Source organism: Prunus mume, linkage group LG8 (genome assembly GCF_029339155.1).
Source record: "Prunus mume cultivar Tortuosa linkage group LG8, ASM2933915v1, whole genome shotgun sequence".
Classification (NCBI taxonomy): Eukaryota; Viridiplantae; Streptophyta; class Magnoliopsida; order Rosales; family Rosaceae; genus Prunus; species Prunus mume.
The window spans coordinates 10,627,437-10,650,108 of record NC_142705.1 but is presented as its reverse complement, the minus strand read 5'-3'; the positions used below and the strand labels follow the sequence as shown (position 1 = coordinate 10,650,108).

General features: G+C 37.0%; 1 protein-coding gene and 2 pseudogenes across 2 annotated transcripts; all 3 read right to left on the bottom strand.

Annotated features, from left to right (window-relative positions):
* Nucleotides 1-191: 191 nt before the first annotated feature.
* On the bottom strand, nt 192-4,259 carry LOC103341755 (beta-fructofuranosidase, insoluble isoenzyme 1-like; annotated as a pseudogene). Its single transcript, XR_016122843.1, has 6 exons — nt 3,942-4,259; nt 1,575-2,428; nt 1,262-1,420; nt 899-1,146; nt 723-816; nt 192-608 (listed from the first exon to the last, which is right to left on the bottom strand). The product of XR_016122843.1 is annotated as a beta-fructofuranosidase, insoluble isoenzyme 1-like (transcript).
* A 6,270-nt stretch (nt 4,260-10,529) lies between these two features.
* On the bottom strand, nt 10,530-12,741 carry LOC103341884 (pentatricopeptide repeat-containing protein At1g11290, chloroplastic pseudogene; annotated as a pseudogene).
* A 189-nt stretch (nt 12,742-12,930) lies between these two features.
* On the bottom strand, nt 12,931-19,842 carry LOC103341756 (P-loop containing nucleoside triphosphate hydrolases superfamily protein). Its single transcript, XM_089043139.1, has 23 exons — nt 19,568-19,842; nt 19,319-19,448; nt 19,048-19,206; nt 18,603-18,952; nt 18,374-18,512; nt 18,170-18,267; nt 17,935-18,091; nt 17,448-17,517; nt 17,288-17,364; nt 16,886-16,939; nt 16,713-16,793; nt 16,514-16,625; nt 16,345-16,431; nt 16,067-16,242; nt 15,801-15,962; nt 15,587-15,694; nt 15,226-15,384; nt 15,064-15,147; nt 14,762-14,967; nt 14,567-14,668; nt 14,214-14,323; nt 13,585-13,736; nt 12,931-13,386 (listed from the first exon to the last, which is right to left on the bottom strand). Exons 1-23 carry the CDS (start codon nt 19,624-19,626, stop codon nt 13,189-13,191), a joined length of 3,030 nt encoding a protein of 1,009 aa, XP_088899265.1. The 5' UTR covers nt 19,627-19,842; the 3' UTR covers nt 12,931-13,188.
* Nucleotides 19,843-22,672: the final 2,830 nt, after the last annotated feature.

The following is a 22,672-nucleotide window of genomic DNA, read 5'->3' as shown; positions in this document are numbered from 1 at the left end:
CCGTGTCCAAGATTTTAAACCTCCCTCTTTTTTAAGGAACCAAGCATCATTGGTACGTATGTATTATAATGGCGGAACTGTGAACTTAATTATCTTCATTTCATATTTTTTTTATGGGAGGGGAACAAAATATGTAAGGCCAAATTTGTAGTTTTAATCCATTAAAAAAATTTAAAAAAACTCACCCCATAGACACACAGACTAATCTCTTCTTAGGTTATTCCAAACAAGGTTTCAACAAAATAAAAGTATCAGCTCTTCATATGATTAGAATATGTAGATGCTAATTAAACTTAACAATAGATTAATTTATTTTTTGCTGCCTACAACCACCAACAACGCCACGTGTTATGATACACAGATCCTTATTTCCTAGCTCTCAGGCTACATTATTCTACATCATCTTCTTCTAGACCCTAAACCTATGCGTTCATCTGTTGAGGAGCATTCATACTCCATGCAGTGAGGCTCTCTACCGTAATAGTCTCAGTCCCATTGTTGAACACAAACAAGTGAGCTTCCTTGTTAACTGCTAGAGTTGGATAAACCCTAGATGTGATGCATGTTTTTGCTCCAGGTCCAAAACTTTCAACAACAGAATGATCAATCTGTAGTTTTGAAAAACCAGAAAAAGCAAATTAATTATCAGTAATTAATTACTAAGGATTTATATGATTGCAAATATATTAATTGAGTTTAAAAAGGGTTAAAAAAAAACGCACCAAACTCCTGAGGGAAAGCTTCTTGTAAGAAGTCAAATCTACATCCACAAAGCCAGCAAATGATGGTTTGTACAGGTTGTTCTGCAGAGACGAACTGCCCAAACAAAATGGAAAATACAAATGGCAAGAGTTAATTACATGGTAATTACAGTAATTAAGGTAATTAAAGTACTTACCTTGTTGCATCAGAGCACATGAGAACTAGGTGCCTGCTGCCTTGAGCTTTAAAAATCCTGAAGAAAACAGGAGTGAATTCCTCTAGGTTTTGTGATGCTAATGTCAAAAGTCCAAAAGGCCCAAGGCCACCTTGAATTTTTGAACCCTTTAGGCCACAAAGTCTTTGGGCATCGAGGCTGGTCCAGCTAGGGTCAAAATCTTCGGCTTTGTCCAAGCTAGGGATTGTGAAGAGAACATCAACATCGGCCTGTGTGGTCCAAGTCCAACAACATAAGTTAATGCAAATCAATAATTCACAAAATAATTCAGTTCAGAAAAGTTAATTTGTATTGCAACATGCATGCATGTTGAGAGGGTCAAACCTGAGCCGCAGTTATTCCTTTAACTTCAACATAATCTCCTAGTTTGAGCTTTTGAATGTTCAACTCGACCTTTTGCCCTCTTAGAGTTTCTAGTTCTTCAATAGGCCATTGCAACAATTGTTTCCCATCTGGACTGAGCCACACCACCCTTGGTATTGTCTGTACAATTAATACCCAAAAAAAAATGCTCAACAAGAGAGTAATATTACGCTTAACATATTTACTAATCACATTATTGATCGCTAGCAATCAGTACATTAAAAAAATTGGATCAGCAATGTAATGAGTACAAATATTATTATACGGTTATTACCTGAATTCCGGCCCATCCCTTAGCAACATCTTCTTGAGATGTATCAGACTCATTGGCCCACCCCCACAAAATTCTCCTACTCTTTGCAGGATCAAAGAAACTCTTGGATGCATAAAAGTTGCCATAGTCATATCTCAACCCAGACCAACCATCCACCAAGGCTTTATCAGGAACATACCTATCTTTCTCAGGAAAATATTTTCCAAGTGTGTAATATTCATACCTAGTCTCATCAAGGCTCACTTTCATAACATGCTTCACATCCGCACCAAAATTTGATGTGTCCAACCCGAATTTGCCAACCAATGGAACCGGTTAAAAATCCGGGCATTCCCACATACCCGTATGGGGAGCCGAGTGAAAAGCGTGATGGGCCTTGACCCAATGCATGAAGTCCTTGCTCCTATACAAATGGGCCACTCCTCTATGCTTCCTTTTGCCACCCACCAACATCTTCCAGTGCCCATCGATCCACCAAGCTGTTGTCGGGTCACGGAATGCGGTTGCGTTCATACCAGCATCTGGGACCACTAGAGGGTTGTTATCGGGCTTGATCCATTCGCGGAGGTACTGGTCGGATGAGTTTGCCGGGATGGCGTAGTTTTGGACCTGACGGTTTTGGGGGTCGATTCCAGTGTAGAGGATAATGGGCTTGTTGCCAGGGAGAATAGTGGCTGACCCGGACCAACATCCATTTATGTCAAAGGGCTTGGATGGGTATATTGCAGGCTCAAGGGCTTCCCAATTGATCATATCCATGGACACTGAATGGGCCCAAACAATGTTGCCCCAAACCGCACCTTTGGGATTGTACTGATAGAACAAGTGGTACAGACCGCCAAAGTACATGGGTCCTATTTGCATTCAGAAAATAGTAAATTAAGAGAGTGATTAAGGAATTAATTTAGACTATAATTGGTAATTGAAACAAAGGGTTGCAAAATTTGAACGTTGGGAAAGAGAGACTCACCATTAGGGTCTGTGGTTGATTGGTTCATGGGCCACCATTGAAAGGACAAAGTACAATAAAAAAAAAAGTCAGTCACTCTACTAACTAGAAGAGGATTTAGGAATGAATATAACACTTGTTCTGTAAACATAGAAAGGTCATTCATTATTTGCCAACGGGTCTAACCTAGTCGAAAGGGCCTTGACCACTGTGACAGTGTGTGTAGGAAACCCCTCTTCCTCAATATTACTAATATAAATATAAATATAAAAAGATCCGTAATATAATTTTATATTTAGGATATAATATTTTACTATGCTGTGATGATTTAACTGTTGATTTTCGGAACTTCAGAAAGAATAACCATAATGAGTTTTGACAGAGGCAGATCTGGAACATATATCAGGTGAAATTTACAGAATGATATGACACCAAAACCTGAAGCCTGTGATCAAAACTGACCAAAACTAGCTATTTTCCAGGACACAGTAATCAATGGCCGAAAGAAAAAAAAACACCACCGCACCCATTTATTTTTATTTTTATTTCTGCTGTAGGTTACTAAAAAGTAGAGCTATAATGAAAATGTGACATGGTCTCACAGATAAATGACTAGGATGTTGATTTTCTGAGGACCATTCAAGAACCAATAGGATAGCTAGGCATGCCAAGATGGTGGTCCATGCACCGCAATATTTAAATTGAATCATTGATATCCATCCATATTTACTAATTAGATATGTATGTCTGCAAAGTGCAAATAAGTTGGTAGCAACACATCAAAAATGCAATGAACGCCTAAAAGATTAACCCAACTAAAATAGAAATACAGGTACCAATGTCTAATACCTAATTATGAACGACACTCCGAAAAAGTCATTATGTATGAAAAAATTACATTTCACTAAATACATATATAATGACTTTTTCAGAATGCGAATAACAACTATTAAAATTCCGAAAGAAAGAAATTTAAAATCAAAGTAAATAAAATCCCCGATCCAGTGGATGGTTAAAGTGTCGAACTAGTGCTCTTGGTAAAAAGGGTTAAAAGCACTTAAATTCACATAATCTGATAATGGCATCCATATTGAGCAAAACAATACAAACCCTTTTATTATTCTTCAATTAGGCAATTCCCACTAGCTACCGAAAAAGAAAGGAAAGATAAAAGCCTAGAGAGCTTAAACACTATGGCAAAAGATTAATGCCTGTAAACGTCTCTTCATAATCGCATGCTTGCTTGGTTTCTTCTTTTTTGGAAAGTGCTTGCTTGGCTCGATGTTCATAAGTAACCGTATAATTAAGGAAGTTATACAACATGCAATATTGTGCAGATGAAAGAAACAAAAACCAAACTTGAAGATCATCATCATCTTAGAAAGTTTGTAGAATTGATTAAACAAAGTAGTACCAACCATTAATCCAGTTGCTTGGAGGTCGAAAGTGAAACGCAGTTCTGTGGACTTGGTTGACCTTGACGGCGGCAAGAGACTGAAACTCGGGGTAAACGTTGTGTGATGCTTCGACGGCGTCGTTTTTTATCACAAAAACACAACAACAAGCAAGTAAAAGAACTTGAAGGAACTTTTTTAAAGTATCCATTAAAACACAAGTGGCAGATTAATTATAGCAGAGAGGGGAAGAAGGGCTTGATATAATAACATAGAGAGAAGGAAAGGATAGTGGGGGAGAGTTTAGTGATATCAAATCAAGGGTTGGCTTGGCTTATCGTGTTTATATATAGTGTGAGGCTCAGTGAGAGAGAGAGAGAGAGAGAGAGAGAGAGAGAGGTGGAAGGAAGTTTAATAAAGAACGTGATGCTGCAAGATGTCGAGAATAATAAGGATTGGATTAAGGATAACTTTGTATTGTTATTAATCTGAGCGGTTAGTTATGGGAATTTAAAAGACAAATAAAAGTTAAAAGGACTTCGTGGGTAAAAGTTTACACTCCAAAGAGGCCATGTGTTCATGGGTCCAAGTCCTTAAGTTGATAAAGTGTTAATTAGCACACTCAAATGTTGCCAGATTATTTCAATCTTCAGAGTTCTCAAATAAATAATCGATGGTGTTCATTCATATCTTCTCTTGCGTTTATTTCACATACAAAATTATTCAATATGTAAGTTCATCTAAAAATCTTTAATCAAAATACCCCAAGGAATGGGATGTGATTCTCATTCTTCATTTATGATATTCCATCTTTTCCTATACTGATTGATGGTAAGTAAATATATGAATTTTTATCCAAAATAAATCATCAACTAAACTAAAAGAGCTACAGTTGGTAAAATATCAATACACTTGAAAAGTATTTTCAACATTGAAAAATAAAATATGTTGTGAAAACCCTAGCCACTAAGAGAGAGAGAAAGAAAAAGAGAGAGAATGCTTTAGGATCTCATCGGATCTTAGGTGTTCTTTAACTTTTTGTGGACCTATGTCGATCTACTCTTCTTTTGGCATATCTATTGTTTTCTATGTCATCACCGAAGGAAGATTAGTGGCGCGGTTGGTTTTCCTTTTGCCAATATTGTTTTAGTTTTTTGTATTAATTTGGTTTAGTTTGTTCAATAAAGTTCAGAAACTCTATGAGTTTTATGTATTTTTTATCTCATGATTCCAGAAACTTATTAGTTGAATTCGTTGGGTGTTCTTAGTCTCTTTAAGAAAGTCATATTGGTTAGCGACTAGTTTTTGTCTTTGATGTCATTAGACTAGATTCACGGAAATTATGGTTGTTGAAAGTGGTTTTAGAAAAGTTTTTTTCAAGTGTTATTCTCTCCAGATTGTTTCAACTTTTCGGCTAACTCAGGTCACTATGAAGTTTTATCCATGGTTGCCAAATTGATATTGGGATGGCTTCCTTTATAGTCTATGTCCTTCGTACTCTTTATTCTTATTGATCTAATAAAATTCTATCACTTTTTTTATCAAAAAAAATGTTGGAAAGTAAAATATCACTAAACTAAAAGAGCTACAGTTGGTAAAATATCAATAGACTTTATCTAGTGGTACCTCTCTTACTAAAGTTAGAAGATATCCCAAATTTGAATCCTCCTACACAACTGATGATTTTTAATTTTGGTTACAAAGCCCAAATTGAAGTGACTCTAAATCGATTTGAATGGTTTAAATCATTTCATCAAACGATAAAGGTGGATCCAAAGAACCCTATTCGATGATGATGTGGTGGAATATAATACAGAATCAAATTGTAACAAGTTCTGGATATTGTCCATTCTCATGGGCATTTTTGGGTCGGCATTAGATCAGATTGAAGAGTTTTCCAAAGAAATAAAGCCGTAGCTGCCTTTCTTCTTTCTATTTTTGTCCCAGCTCTCCTTTGATTTGTGGTGTTTTCATATTTATGTGGGTATAGGAATACTCTCTCCACTTATAGGACATTAAGGTGGTTCATGTTCAAACTCGAGATCCAAAGAGTAGTGATTTTAGTTAGTGAGATTTCCAACCCACTTTTAAGAGATTATGTAGGGCAGAATAGTTATTAAGTGCAGTTCATTTTGAAATGAGAGCCCCAAAGGACTCATGGCATCTTCATTATGATAATTGGAGCATGTTAATGGAAAATTTTCTGAGATCCAAAGATTGAAACTGGAATTGCTGAACCATAACCAGAAGCAGGATTAGTGTTGATGGAAGCACAGAGAAAGAATCTAGAAGATCAAAACCTATTTTTTTAAAATGTTTTAACTGCGGATGAACGAAACCTTAAGGCCCCGTTTGGTTCATGGGAAAGGAGGCTTGAGAATTGGAATTCAATTGATTTCTCATGTTTGGTAAGTCCAGACATGAGAAATAGTTGCCTGGCACATAGGAAAGTAGGGGGGAAAGTGAAGCATTCCTCTTAACTTGGGTTTTGTTTTCCCTCATCATGGAAAAGTTTGAGAAAATGAGCCAACATTTAATGCACAAATTTCATGACTATTTTGTCCCTATGAACAATTTATAATTACAACGTATCATTAAACACATTTTTTTATTTGATTTAATATGTGTATAATTGAAAAATTATACAAACTTGGTTTTCCATTCCTACTCAAAACAAACATGGGAAAGAAAACAAAGTGAAATCTCCTGGTTACTTTCCCGACATTACCAAACGTGAGAAAAGAATCTTTCATTCTCATTCCTTGGGAAATGACATGGGAAATGATTTCCCCTCAAATCCATTCCGTGAACCAAACGGGGCCTAAAAACAACTGCAACATTATTTTCTCTTCAAAATTGAAACCTTAAGCCTGTCTACAAAATGTCTGGTAAAAAAGGTTATACACAAGAATTTGTCATCGAACTGGTTTGTTTTCTTCTACCTGTGATAATGTTTGGTGGGACTAATTGATATGTGATGGATACTGTCTTTGTTTTCCAGTTTAGGGTTCTTGACAATTCTCATCTAATCTCCACCTTGCAAAGATACTTTTAACTAAAATCTGCATATGCTTTCATATTTATTGTGTTCTGTACCTTCATGCTCATTACTTATCTTCCACTCCAAACCCATGCTTGCTTGGGACAAGAAGACTTTTATGTCGGATACCGCATGGGACAACTTCTCCAATTCACCACATCTATGAAGTCTCTTCTATCAATTCTTCTATGTCCCCAAACATGATTTTGCATTTATCGTTTAAGATCTCCTTCTTTGCACAAACGGTGGTTTAGGAGATTATGTCTTTATCTCCAAATTATTTGCAAACGAGATGATAGATATTCTTTTTGAACTTTACGTCCCATCTCCAAATGCAAAACCAAGATGGTAAAGAATACATGGTCACCGAACACTGCATTTGCTAGTGGGTGGGTGCATGTCATTCTCTTAATGTGCTTGCAAAAATTACATACACCGACACGTGTGTAGAGTAAAGCGTTCTCTTGCCAGACAAATTCACTAGCAACATGAGCATCTTATATTGACCGAGAGTGTAAACAAGAGAACGTTTTATTCGTATGTATATGTTTGGTAACTTGAATAACAAAAAGATAGGCCTCGGGAGAGCAGAGACAATAGATTGGTTTTCAATCAAATGTGCTTAGCAGATGAAAAGACAAACATTTCATTTGGGCCCTTCACAAGGTGTTGGCAAGGCTTTTAACTCTAAAAGGTAATGTGAAGTGAGAGTTTAGCTCAAGTGAAGTGATTAGACTGTATATTGTCTTCATCACGGGAATTGGTGCGGAAAGAAGTGAACAGAATTTTCCAAATCATACAAATACGCTAATGGCTATATTCTCCTCCTCAAATAACACTATTTGAGATCCTTCAACTGAAGGTGACTATATACATACAGTCCCGAACAATTTGATTTCATAAAACGGCTCAAAAGAATGAAATCCATAATAAAAACATCTCAATATTCTGTTTTGTGACATATAAACTGCACTAATAATTAGGGTAAGTACAAACTTGATTTCATAGAAATGAGGAGATAAACAAGGCAGTGAAGGACTTAGGGTATGGGAAATCCAAGAAGCAGGGTCTGGAGTTGACATGGGGAAGGATCATGGACAATTGGCAGAGTGAGCATGAAGACGGTCGAGAACAATTTAAGGAGGCTTTGTACAAATAGATCACTGTCTGATTTGTTTGAAGGACACTCAGAGTATTGGACAAGTTAGCATCAGTTTGTCCATTTTGTTTTTCAAGACTGTTGAATCTTGGACCTATGGGTTTAATCACTAAATATGTTTGAGAAAGGGATCTAAACTTGGTTCTGTTTCTTTGTTTAGTCCTAGTTACAGTCGACTTATATGTCTGTGCAAGTTCAAAGCTAATATGTATGTACTGGAAACCAGAGGCGGCCCATGAGGTGTGCGGCCTCATCATTTGGCCTGCAGGCTCGTGGGCGATGGGGCCCGCCTGGTCTGTTATGGGCTTTGAGATGGCCAGCCGTTTTGGGCAAGCGGCTGGGCTTGGTGTCGAAGTCCGGCCCACCCATAGACCTGGCCCGATTAAGCTCAAGAAAGGCCGGCCCGTTAGGCCCGCATACATATATAATTATGTATAAATAAGAGTTTAGGATTATGATTATATCACTTAAATCACATATATAATTTGTTTCATTTCATTTACTTTTCTTTACTCATTCCTAGTTTACAATTGGATGATTAGCACATTAATTTGTGTCAATTATTAATACAACAATTTTATATATATACAGAGAGCTTCCATTGAGGGATCCCTCAAATAACCTTATTTGAGGGACACCTCTTATAGGGCCCACTCCGGATTGTATTTCACTAATCCAAGCCGTCTATTTTGTAGATACACATTCAAAGATCATCTCTACAAAAAATCACTTGAATCTGATATAATTTGACCATTTAATTGAGTTATTGAAATTTTAGTACTTTCTTGAAGCACCGTGTTCATTGATTTTGTATGACCCAATTAGATGCTGAAACGGTTTCCGATTTGTCTAATTTTTTGTAAGGATGATCTATGAATGAAGACCTAAAAAATAGATGGTTTGGATCATTAGAAAAAAAAAATTATAGGGTACCCTAATGGGCGTCCCTCAAATAAAATTATTTGAGGATCCTCAATAGAAGGGGATATATATATATATATATATATATATATATATACAACAATTTCATATCACTAAATATAATCATATCACGAAACATAATCGTACTACTACCACCAAATATAATCATGTTTTTCTTGAACACATCACCAAACATTTACATATTTATTTATATCATCCTTTAAAAAAAATATCTTTTTGATACTTATTATTTTTTAAAATTATTTCTTAAAACGTATTATGGTGCGAGATGTGCGACCGCACAGGACCCCCAAAATTCAGGGACCTCCAAATTTTTCCAAGTCAACCCATTAAATTAACTAAAACATGAAAATAAAAATGAAATATTAAATATCACCCCACAACACCACATGCAAAGCACCAAAACTAAAATTGAATTGAATATTAATTATCAACAAATTTTACGACCTAGAGAGTAGAGGCCCTAATTTAATTCATTTTCCTCTTCCCAACTCTCACGCTGCAGCTCTTCTTTTTATTTATTTATTATGGTTTGAAACCTGTGTTTTCCTCTTCCCAACTCTCAAGCTGCAAAACCATTCTAATATTCTTTTCTCTTTCAGTAAGTCTTTCTCACTCTCCTCCATCAAAATAAAGCCATTTCTCTTCAGTACCAGTACCACCATCTTCCATCAAATTTTGGATTGTAAAAACCCAAGCTTTAGCCCTTTTCCAAAAATCACAGTTCTTTTCTCCCTCCCTTATTCACATGAGAATTCACCAAGCATTGAAATTGGGAAATCAATTTACCAGCTCTGTGATTTGAAAGGGTGACTAAAGAAATTTTTCTGGAAAGCTCTTTCCGAATGTGTTTTTACCATGTTAGAAAATTTTGTTTCTATATGGATTTTTTTTTTCCTACTTGTATATATGGGGCCTCGACATCCATATTTGCACAGGGCCTCCAAAATCAATGGACCGGCTCTACTGGAAACGTATATAATCATCCATGTATTCTCTCGATAAGCAATTTAATATACTGATTTTTCCTCTTCCTCTTTCTAAATTCGCTTTTCAGCGACTTTTTTTTCAACAAAAAAAGAAAATCTGAGGCCAGGTTATCATATTTCTTCTATATTGTTCAGGTTCATCAGTATAAGAATATACGATATCCGGTATTAACAACAACCGACTAAAGTCCCTGATGTAGGATATGGGTGAATTGAATATTTAGGTAGTTTAGCGGAAGTGAAAAACAATGGAAAAAAGAAAATAGAACAAAAGGGATAGGTCTGGAATCACTCCAGGGGTTTGGCTTCACACCAAGTATAGTCTCCAATCTCTGGAATATCTCAACAACTCCACTCCATAATGAATTACATGAGAGGGGTATTTATAGCAAAATAAAACCTAGAGACAATAGGATTAAAAAAAATCCCTTGCTAAAACATAAATTCTAACCTAAATAAAATAGGAAACTTATAAACCTTACTAAAATCAGGAAAACTTAAAAATCTTACTAAAATCTGGAAAACTCAGAGAACAAGTTAGAAATTAATCGCAGGAATAAAAAAATGCCAGATTTAAAGACCAAATTAAATGACTTCCTCTTCCATCTCTTTCTTTTGTAAACTCTAATGGGTTTGACAAAGATGTCAAGATAAAGCAAGAGAGGAAGTCTCACCTTTTCCTTTAGGCTTTTGGTAACTAACCAAAATCACCATCAAATAAATGAACTACCAATAATCTCCACATGAACAGGTCCCTTCCCTGAAGTGGTGAAACCGGTTTACGTCTCGGACAATGATCACCCTCTGTGTGATAGCTGATACAAACTTAGTAAATGTATGGCAGTCACCGCAAACCCTCAGATTCTTTGTAATTCTGATAGGAGTTCCATCAGCAGTGGCAATAAGGCCAAATGCAATTGCCAACTTCTCACTATGTGAATACAACATACCCAGCTTCACTTCCTCATCAACATCATGTAGCACAAAATTTGTATCAGGAACATAACCAGCCAGCTCCAACTTCTTACCCAAACTCTCGAGCATAGCATAAATCTTTTCTGAGCGTGGATGAGTCCTATCTCCAGTGCTAAATTGGTAAGTTTTATTATCCACCTCAATCCATGTCAAACCAGGTACTTTCTTTAGTCTCCTCTGGCTCATCAGATCTCTCATCTTTGCTACATCTTTCCACCTACCTGCTCTTGCATAAATATTTGAAAGCAATACATAATGTCCTGCATTTTCGGGCTGTAGTTCAAGAAGCGAATTCACTGCCTTTTCTGCTAGGTCTATATTCCCATGGATTCTACATGCCCCAAGCAAAGCGCCCCAGAGTCTCTCATCTTTCTCAACTGCCATACTCTCTACCAATTCTAAGGCCTCATCAAGTCTCCCAGCACGGCCCAAGAGATCGACCATACAAGTATAGTGTTTGACGTCTGCTCTGACAGCAAATTCATCCCACATCAAAGAGAAAAACCGAAGACCCTCTTCAATCAAGCCTGAATGACTACAAGCATACAGTAGTGAAACAAATGTGATAACATTTGGTGATACTCCACTATTTGACATCATATGAAAAATATCAATAGCTTTTCGGCCATGTCCATGATAACCATAAGCTGCAATCATGGCACTCCATGTTATAACATTCTTCACTTGCATCCTATCAAAAATTTCCCTCGCAGAATCAATGCATCCACACTTAGCATACATGTCAATCATTGCCGTTCCTAAGATCACATCCAAGGAAAACTTATTCCTGCATATATAATAATGAACAAGTCTAGCCCTATGCATAGCACCCAATTTTGCACAAGCATTAACAATAGTCACCATAGCAACCTTATCCGGCACAACACCTTCTTCTATCATCCAATCAAACAAAACCAAGGACTCATCAGCATTCCTGCACTCAGCAAATGCACCAATCATCACCGTCCACGTTACAAGATCCCTGTTCTGCATTTTATCAAACAGTTGACGAGCATCGTCTACAACCTTGCATTTTGCATACATGTCCACGAGCGAAGCACAAGCAAAGTTATCTGCAACCAACCCATGTTTCAAAACAATGGCATGAACCAATCTGCCCATTTTCAGGTCCTTCATATCCCTACAAACCCTAATCACAAAAGGCAATGTATAAATATCAGGGGTCACCCCACTTCTAATTAGCTCCCTAAATGTTGCAAAACCATTAGTAAAATCACCAACATTTACAAACCCACCAACCATTACACTCCAAGTCACTGAATCTCTCCCCCCCATCCCACCAAACAGAGTATAAGCATCACCCAAAACCCTACGCTGGGCATACATGTAAAGCAGCTTGTTTGCAACAGTGAGATTTTGGAGCATCCCATTGACAACCACTTGGGCATGGACTTCTCTAATGTGGAAGATGTTTCTAGAGCTGAGCAGGGCAGTGACATAGAATTTCGGCCGAGAGCGTGACAAGAGAGGCAGCGGTTCTTTATGTATATGTGTACGGGCAATTCGGGTATCTGCCATAATAGCAGCTGTAGAAAACAAGTAGAGCCTAAGGATGCCATGGTTTGCAACTAGGTCGATCTGGTTTTTCAGTTTGAGCATAATAGTGGTTGAGGGAGTCGAAATTTTTCAAACTGCCATGAGCTTTATAGTTTAAGAATGAGAAGGAAAATGAGCGGGAAAACGAAACCTTGACTGCTACTTTTTTGGTCATCCGTTTTAAAGAAATTAGTATTTTTATAATAAAAAATATTTAAAAAAACAAACATTTTTATTCAGAAATTAGCAAATTACACATACAAAAGTACTGTAATCCAAAGAACTTACGATGTGTTTGAAAAAAGCGCTTTCCTAAAACTAAAGGAAACCAAACAATTATCACGTACACAATTGGCTTAACAAAATAGCATATATGGAATAAAACTTAAAACACATGTAGGTAGGTTTCTGCCTTCAATATACATTCCTATATCGAGCTACACTGCTAAATCCAAAGACTGGATTTATTGATACACTGACTTGTGCTAGGAACAAGCAATACACCCTTCTCTTACATCCTTTTTCTCAAAAGCAAGAAAAATTGTAGGATAATGATACAAATACAAATACCAATTTAATGCAAGTGATTGAGCTAAAATCACACCACTACTAGTTTAGTTGTGTAAGCGGTGACCGGGGTATAAGTGACGGTTTCAACTCCTTCACATCGAATGATTCGTATGAATGGTTTTCCCGGAATTCCTCAACAAGAGCTTCCATAGGCATGGCTCGAAGTGACTCAATCGTGCCCTTGCTTGGAACTTCTGGCTCAGTCTTTTCGGGTGTAGATCCACTAGGTTCATAATCCTACATATTAAACACCAAAGTCATGAACTGAATTGCAAATGCGCACATATACTAAACCAGTAGGGATAAATTGCCAACCTCAGTTACTTTTCTTACATATCAGGCACAAAGTATGCCCACTTCATGAAGATAATCATGAGTGATAAGTTCATTAATCCTCATCATCATAATGACAAGTTGTGAGGAAAAACAGCTTACCGCATACTGGTTCTGGAAGGTATCCCGTGCCCTCTCTTCAATTGATGCAGCTTGGCCAGAGTGATCCTCCTGAAAAGTCTCAAGGGTATTTGAATGAGCCTTGATATTCTCCAAGATTTCAGAAATAGATTCACGCTCCTGCTCATGCACACCTGTAGGAGGTTTCATAAATCGTATGCTTAGAAAACTTATATGAATCTTTATCTACATTTCATGACAACATTCCAATTTCATCATTGTTCAAATCGAAATGCATAAATCCCAAAAGAAAACAACCAAATTCTACAATTATTATAACTGCATTATTTCTAAAAAAGAAAAATATATATAGCAAAGAAGCATGGTAGATTGTAGGAGATACAACCCCCAGAGTACGAAACGAAACAATTATTTGTATGTCATCCACTCTCTCGGCCACTTTTCAAACCGCAAACATTTTGGAATGTGTCCAACTAACAGGCACTTGATTACCAATTGGATCACACTAACATTTCATTTACACAATTAAAACATTTATGAAAGAACATTGATCACAAACACATAAGGACAAATCATCTAAGCTGGACTGAGATTCAGAGTATTTGTGCAATCACCAGTTGATATATTAGAATAAGAAAAACAAAACTCACAATCAACATGCTGAATGACATCCTCACTATTCTTTGCCACATCTTGCTCAACTGCAGCCCTCACTGAATTGATCTCAACATCATGTTGCTCATTACAATCAGAAGCATTCCTGCACCAAAATATAATAGATTTAGAACAATCGACAAACAAAATCTACACTTTGCATAGAACTGAAAACATGTCCCTATATTGTTTAACAAGAAGTGCCCTTTTTTCTGTTAAGGTTAACAAGCAATGTCCTTTCTCCTGTATATACTTTTTTTAAAAGAACATTAAAGTGGGTTGCCCACACAAAATTTAGGCAAAGGCAACAAAAATCCTAATGAACAAGATGTGAAAAGGGTTTCCCCACCTGATAAGTGACACCATGGCTGAAACATGTTTATTTCCCATATCATTCACAGACTCCTGCGTCATTTTCCAGTGCTCCAAAGCTGAATCAACAGTACTTACACTAAACAAATAAAAGGACAGAACAAACATCAACATTCAAGAAAACAAAGTATATGGATCAAGACTCGATATATAACATAAAGCATTAACTTACCTTTTCTGTAAAAGAACCTCCATGCGACAATGCTTTGCAGCAGAATAATCAGCACCATCCTTAGCGTCATTCTCTGCTTGCATTGAAAATTCCATCCATTTTCTTTTTGCATCTGTGGCAATACCCTCCATGGAGGAAACATGACCATCCATGAAAGACTTGTCTGCAATAGCACCTTCTCTGAAACCAACAAGCTTGGAATCCACCTGGCAGTTCAACCAGCAATCATTTTGGAATGAGATTGAATACATGCCTTAGTTTGAAAAACTAATAACAAAAATAAAAAATCAACACAAACAAACCATCTCTTTTTGGCGACAAATGTGAATAGAGACTAAGCTAGAGATATCAGCAATAAGCTTCTCAGCATCAGATTTCGACTGCTCCTGTGTGGCACAAACACTTAGCATGTCAGCAAAATTCCAAGAAGACGCTACATATGTACAATGATTGTGTATACATACCTCATAAGCCTTCTGAAATTCAGCAATACTATTCATTTTAATATCGCTCGTCTGTGCCACATGATCTTCAAGCCTCTTTGATTCTTCCAAAAGCTTGTGTAGGAATCCTTGAGAGTACTCAGAAATGTCCTTTGTTTGCTTAATACTAGAATGGAACCTCTGTTATACAAAATTTGCAGCAACTAAATAAGAAACTTTTATGAAAAGCAATTCAGAGAAATATAGGTGAGAAGCAAAGTTATTTTTCCATGCGATGCAAAATAGTTGATGCACAACATACATTTTCATACATGAACTTTATAAGAACCTCCAAAGCTACCAAAACTTGAAAATGCAATACGGTACATGTCAGATCACGTACCTGTTTCAATTCCTTAGCAAAGGCTACCATTTCACCCTGCTGTGTCGAGAGACCACTCTGAAGATCCTCAAATATTGAAGCTGCTTCACCAGCATCTGAAGCTAGAAACTGGTTACGAAAAAATAAATAAATAAGCTCGTTATCAATCAACAGAAGTCGCAAAAATAAGAAAATTAAAATAGTGCAACAGGGGAACTCCTTTGTTGCAACCTACTTCTTCAACAGAATTTGCATTAGAAGAAGCCAAAGATGAAATTTCCTCTAGAGCAGCATTAGAGCTCGCCTTGTGCAAACGCACAACGTTCTGCACTGCCTCAATATGAGACAGATACAAAGTCCTTGAAGATGTCAATTTGTGCTTCATATCCATAATCGCCTAAAAGCAGGAAGTCCAAAACCATGAAAACATCATTAAAACACAAACCAAAACGTAAACAAATATAAAGAAAGAGAAAACTGTTGAAAACATTCAAACAATACCTTAACGTGTGCACTTAAAAAAGAATGACAGAGGTTCTCAACACACTGAAGGTGTTCATTCTGACGAGACATTGATGTTGCCACCATCTGGCAAAGAGAACCAATTTGTTGGGCAAGATCTGCCTGGTAATTATTCACTACCAACCTATTATCAGCACTCAGCTTGTCCTCTCTACCTGCGCAATATCACATCATAAACCAAAAATTAGAAAAATTTAGTCAATTTGGTAGACAATTAAAATAAGTTGAAAACTAATTTCTTAATGTACGACACAAACCAATTTTTAAGAACAAGGAAGCATTATCACGAAGTGCTTTCTCCAAGTCAGATTGCAACATGCATGCTTGATGAGCCAGGGCGCTTTCTGCCATGCATTCAATATATCAAAACAAACAACATAAACGCAGAAGACAATCAAATTCAAGAAGTTAAGGATTCAGATATACCCGCTTTCTTCTGCTCAGAGATAATAAAATCCCTCTCTTTCAGAGCATATTGACATTTCATCAATTCTTCATCAGCCGTAGAAAGCAACTTAGTGGTATGATTCAAAGTTTTCTGCAAAATTGTTTTTGCACTTAGTTTCAGAATCTACAAGCAAACAAAAATCCATAGCCAAGAATACAGTATATGGAAATATCTCACCTCGGTTGAATCGAGTTTGCCACTCAAATCATGACATTGTCGAACCTGGACATTATATTTCTCCTGCAACTCCTCAAATTGCTGTGTGTAACATCCCATATATGTAAAATTGAAGTTAGATATAACATAAAACCAGTAGAGTTCAGTGACTCACAAGTATCATACAAACAAACCTTTTGATGGGTCTCTAGCATAACCCCCATATGCTCAATCTGATCAGCCATGGACTAGACACAAGAAGAAAGAGCATAAGTATATAGAAAATGGAATCCATAAGACCCCTCAGAAATGGATAATCAACGAAAAAGGAAACAAAAGCTTGTATTTCAACATATATGGCAAGAGGTGCTTATCTAAGGGCATAATAACTACCACCACCCTAGCAACAAGCAAAGAAGGGAGAAACGGAAAGTTAAATTTCACAAAGCCAAAAGATAATTTCAAAAGCAGAAAGCAACTCTTGTATTCATAGAAATTGAATCAGGAGTTAACAATACCTCAAAAACACTATCAAACAGATCCAAATACAAATACGATCATTAAGAAACTGCAGGACAATGAAGTAATAATCATACCTTCCTTTCACTTTCCTCCTGATAGTAGCGCTCCTTTGGGATATAGACACCGTTCTTTTCACGTGCAGCATAAACCTCTGAACGCAATCACAATATTAGAACAATCACCTCAAGTTACACAGACAACTTTACTTAACAACTGGAATCCAAAGTGTCTGACCTGCCTTAAGCCGTTCAATTTCACCATAAAGATCCTTGATAAGAGTTGATTTCATCATTTTTTGATTTACCTACAAACAACCACAACAAAAATAATTTCAATAGATATAGATGCAACTCCTAATAATTTTATGAAACACTATACAATACTAAAGGATTCGACACATCCCACAGATCACATACAACCATAGCATTGTGCAATAACATAAAAAAGAATATTACAAAAAATTGAGCCTCATATGGCGATCATAGCTACAGTCTTCACAGAACACAGACAATTTGCTAAAACAGAATAACCATTCCTATAAGTTTGTAATAATGTACAAACTTCACAAAGAAAATGACTTGATTATTACATTTCTTCCAGTAACAAAAAAGCTTATAACTTTCTATGCACCCACAATCAACTTCCCCAAAAACTATACAAACTTACCCAAAAAGGACATGTTAGATCAACAAATTGTGAGTACCAGTATGGAATAACAAACCTCAGGTTTATTTCTTATATTTTTCGCCCTGTGTGCATAATCCAGTGTGCTCAAAGTTTCCTCCAGACAGTGCACAGCTGGCGAAACTGTAGCTATGATGCACGTCTTGGTTCTTCCTCCAAGTGAATCCCGAAGTAATCGTGTTAGCTTGCTATCCCTGATTCCAAATACAATCTGTTATCACAATTGAGAAGAACGAAGAACATAGGCATAAGGATAAAAAGTGCATGCAAACCTGTAAGGGATATGTCCAAGATGTTCCACCAGAGCATTGATTACTCGCCCTAAAGTCAGTAAACTTTTGTTGATTTCTCCGGCTTCCCTTGCACGACCCTAATAATTGTATAACACAAAATAAGAACAGTTCAAGGATAGAATTAATAAAGCAATTCCCAATCACACTATTTAAAACTAGAACAGTAAAACAAAATATTTTCACCTCTCGAGCACCCGAACGAGAGATATTTTCTGAGCCTGCCAAATCAACCAGATTCAACTTTCCACATTTGATCAACTCTTCACCTTCTGGGGTTGCTTCCTTAATGTGTATCGTGATGGAAAAGAGAGAATGTGACCGACTGAATTCGAAAAAGGAAAAAAAAATTCTGTAACACGCAGAAAAGTCGACACCCCAAAAAAAATGACAGTAAAAGAAGCATTTGCATTACCTTGATTGCTTGTTCAATAAAGTTTCTGCAGTGCGACGCTTTGAAGACCCTCTTTCAAGTAGAGTGAAAATCTCACTAGCACTCGTCACAATTTCCTCCTCTAAACCTCTTACAAGGACTCCACCTTTCCCATCCTCCATGAGAGGCAACTGCTTTTTCTGCTTCTCCTCCAAAGAAACTCTGGAAAGTTCCTCTGGAGCAAGCAGATCGGTAATCTCTTCATTGTAAAGCTCTAAGAAAGTGACTTTTACACTGTACTCTGCGTTCTGGCCCTCAAGGGTATCAAAAATCTGCTGGACAGCCCTCGGAATAACTCCAGCTTCGGGAGGCAATTCTCCATTTGGCCCACTCTGTTGCAAGGGCCCATGATATCAACCGTTTTTATAAACGAAAAAGTATAAAACATCACCACGAAACTAATTACAAGACAAAGGACACACAGTACCTTTGCCCTTTTGCATTCACCCTCCATTGTGTAGGTCTTTCCTGTGCCAGTTTGACCGTAAGCAAAAATGGTACAATTGAAGCCTTCTAAGACTTCATTCACTATTGGAATCACAGCTTGCTCATAAAGATCCCTCTGCTGAGCATTGGGACCAAAAACCTAAAAAAAAGCAACAAAAATAATAAAATTGGAGCATTACTCTACCAAATTGAAAGTTTTCGTACAAGAAAACATGAAACAAGAAAACAGCGTATGGGTTGAAGGAAAATACCTTATCGAAAGTGAAAACCCTATCTATATGCTTGCCTGCAATGTTCTGGGACACAGCCACTTCTCTCATGTATTCATTGCAAGTAATAACCTGCGGGGCATTGCTCCGCAACTCATCGTCACTAAACGGCCTAAAGCAGAATTAAAATTAGCAAATTAAGAATATGGGCAAGTAATTGGGGATTTCAAAATGATGCCGCATAAATCTGTAACAATTTTTAAAAACCCTAACCATAGAGAAGGGAAGTACCTGCAACGAAGGAGGACCTGGACGTTGACGCCCTTCTCCTTATCGTGGCGACCCGACATTCTGATGCGATGGCGAGAAGGCGAGGGAGAGCCGCACGAACCTATGATGTTCTCGCTTGTACTAGATCCACTCCCCCAAATGTTTCTCTGTGCTTCTCTCTCACACACACACCTCTCTCTCTCTCTCTCTCTCTCTCTGTATCTCTGTGGAGAGAATGTGAAATGCGAAATGGATTTCTCTCCCTCTTTTGGTCTGAAATGGGAAGAGAGCGGGATGAGAGTGAGATTTGAAATTTTGAGAGGCGCTCTCTCTCTCTAAATATTATATCGACGGCTCCACTTCAAAGGTTCAAAGAATGTAGATCGGACGGTTTGGATGATGTGGATATGTTCAATTTCAATTTCAGGTTCGTGGATTAGACTATATTGCCCTTGTTTTTTGTCGGACCAGGGAATATTGTGTTTTGCAGGCTCTGGTCGCGTTGTATTTAAAGAAGTCACTTGTGAGTCGTATATGGGTATTGGACTGCTAGTTTTAGGCCTTTGGGCTTGGCTTTCCTTGCGCAAAGCTAATTTTACAACGGACTATATACACAATAATATTAAGCGAAATTCTATAGTGAGGGAAATATATATGGTAGTCGCAAATTAGGTATCATATTCACGACACATATGTGACGTTCTCACAAGTTGAACATAAGACATTTTTCAACAAAATGAAGATAACGACCACTAAATCAAAAGCTAATATATAGTCGTATTACAATTTCAACATTATTATGGGAAATAAACGAAATGCTTACTTTTGGGATGTTTCTGAACGTTTTGGATAAACAAGAAGAACATCGCAATGGTGATGGTACGACGCGACGTGGAATTCCATTGATTAATATGACGTAAATTACAATTTTGGCTTTCTTTGCAAGTCAAACAAGGCTACAAAGACTAAAATTGATCATAGTGAAATAAGATGAACCACAGTAAAAAATGAATCAAACACTATGGGCCAAACATGTAATTCAACTAATTTACAAATGGCATTTTCACCAAAAGTCCGAGGCAAGTGAGTGAATAATAAAATTTAACTACAGTAAGAATAATAAAATTTAACTACAGTAAGTCTTTCAAAAAAGAAAGTTTTTGTATATCTTATAGCACCCTTTCTTGATGTTGTTGCAACACTTACATGAAGACCATATATAAGTAAGACTAGCATGACGAACAACACACGATTATAATGAAATTAAGAGTAAAGTATTTTAAAATACGGATGACTATTGAGAATTTATTAAACAAGTAATGATTTATGACAACAACAAATGCTTCAACAATTTTGCAACTACATGAAATTGAGATATTGGGAGAAACTAATACCAAGTTTTGACATAAATTGATCATTGTTTATCATATTTGCTCTCTCCTAGCCATAATCAAGGGTTATATTCAAATAAGACGTGTATTGCTATTTACTTCAGTGCTATCTTACAATTTTATCTCAATGTTTCACTTTTAAGGCCTTCTGTCTTTATATATAGATTTTAATTTGGATTGGGGTAGATGTTTGGGTGTAGTTGAATTTGGGCATCGAAATAAACAAAGTTACCCATTTAGTCAAAGGAGGCCCTGGGCACAAGCAGGCAAGATGATATCTTTGGAAGAGCAGAAGGCCTTAAAAACTATATGTACAAACCTATATTTAAAAATAAAATAAAACAATATTATATAAATATTATGTTGGGCCCAAATTACATAATCATTCAATTCAAAATAAAGAAGAGAAAACTCAATGAAGACCCAATTATTTTTTAAACTTATAGCTTAAAACATTTAACCTAGTTTAATCAATTAGGAAATTGAAAAATACATGATACAAAAACTTGATTATGTAAAGTTAATTGATACTTTTGAATCGAAAAATGTAGGACGAGTGATATTCAAGTGATGTTTTAATGGATTTTATAAAGTTATTGTGTAAATTACATAGAGTGGTGATTTCCCCACTCCTTTTTCTCCTATTTTATCTACTTACACTCCTTTTTTATAACTAAAAAAGGAGTGTAAGTGGATAAAATAGGAGTAGGGAAATCATTGCCCATTACATATTGATTGTTTCTTTTATATTACAATTGTGAATTTGACTTCATATAATATTTTTTTGTACTTACCAAAAAAAATTCACATACTCTATATACATATAGAGTAAAAGGCCGCATTTAAGATGTTCGCCTAGGACATCCAAAACATAGGACCGTTGTTCATTTAGTTGTACGGTGAACCAACTGGATTTGCATTTAAGCCAAATCCACCATATATAAGCTTTCACATTGTGTCACATCTTGGATCCGCTCCGTCGTAGCACGATATTGTCCGTTTTGGGCCCCTCTCTCTGCCCTCACAGTTTTGTTTCTAGGAGCTCACAAGCAACTTCCCAGTGGGGCACCCATCATAGGATTGCTCTAGCCCAAATTAATAAACCGAAGTTCCCATGACTGCCAATGAGCTCCCAAAAGGCCTCGTGCTAGATGGAGGTGGGTATGTACATATAAAGTACATCACTCCTTCTCCTGGTGGTTGATGTAGGATGTTACACTTCCACCTTAGGGCCCCCGATGTGTCCTCATGCACACTGCTACACACACGCATGGTAGCTCTGATACGCAATATTATCACACATCCTTGATTGCCTACACGCTGTAAGACGACATTGTTTGCTGGGCAATTCCTCTGCTCGGTTTTGTTTCTATGAGCTCACAAGCAACTTCCCAATGGGTCACCCATCCTAGGATTGCTCTAGCCCAAACTAAGCTTAACCTCATTTCATGACTCCGAAAGGCCAGTGAGATCCCAAAAGGCATTGTGCTAGACGGAGGTGGGCATGTACATATAAGGCACATCACCCCCTCTCCGTTAGTCGATGTGGGATGTTACACATTGCGACTTTCACAACCTCTTCTGAATCAAATAGCACTAGGATTTGATTTATGAGCCTCAGTGATGGGTCGTAAGAAAAGGTGTGGGGTTACATTCTAATATTGAATGCCCTAGACTGCTCCTAACATAATGGTTGCTATTTCACCAATGACTTAGCTGCCATACAATTTCCAGC

Bases quoted from the DNA above. Each gene is read 5' to 3' on its own strand.
- LOC103341756 (XM_089043139.1), bottom strand. From the start codon at position 19,626: ATGTCGGGTCGCCACGATAAGGAGAAGGGCGTCAACGTCCAGGTCCTC. The intron at 18,092-18,169 runs GTTTGCATGCAC...ATTTGGAATCAG, and splicing joins CTTGGACATATCCCTTACAG to GGATAGCAAGCTAACACGAT. The intron at 16,432-16,513 runs GTATATCTGAAT...AATGCATGGCAG, and splicing joins CTCTGAGCAGAAGAAAGCGG to AAAGCGCCCTGGCTCATCAA.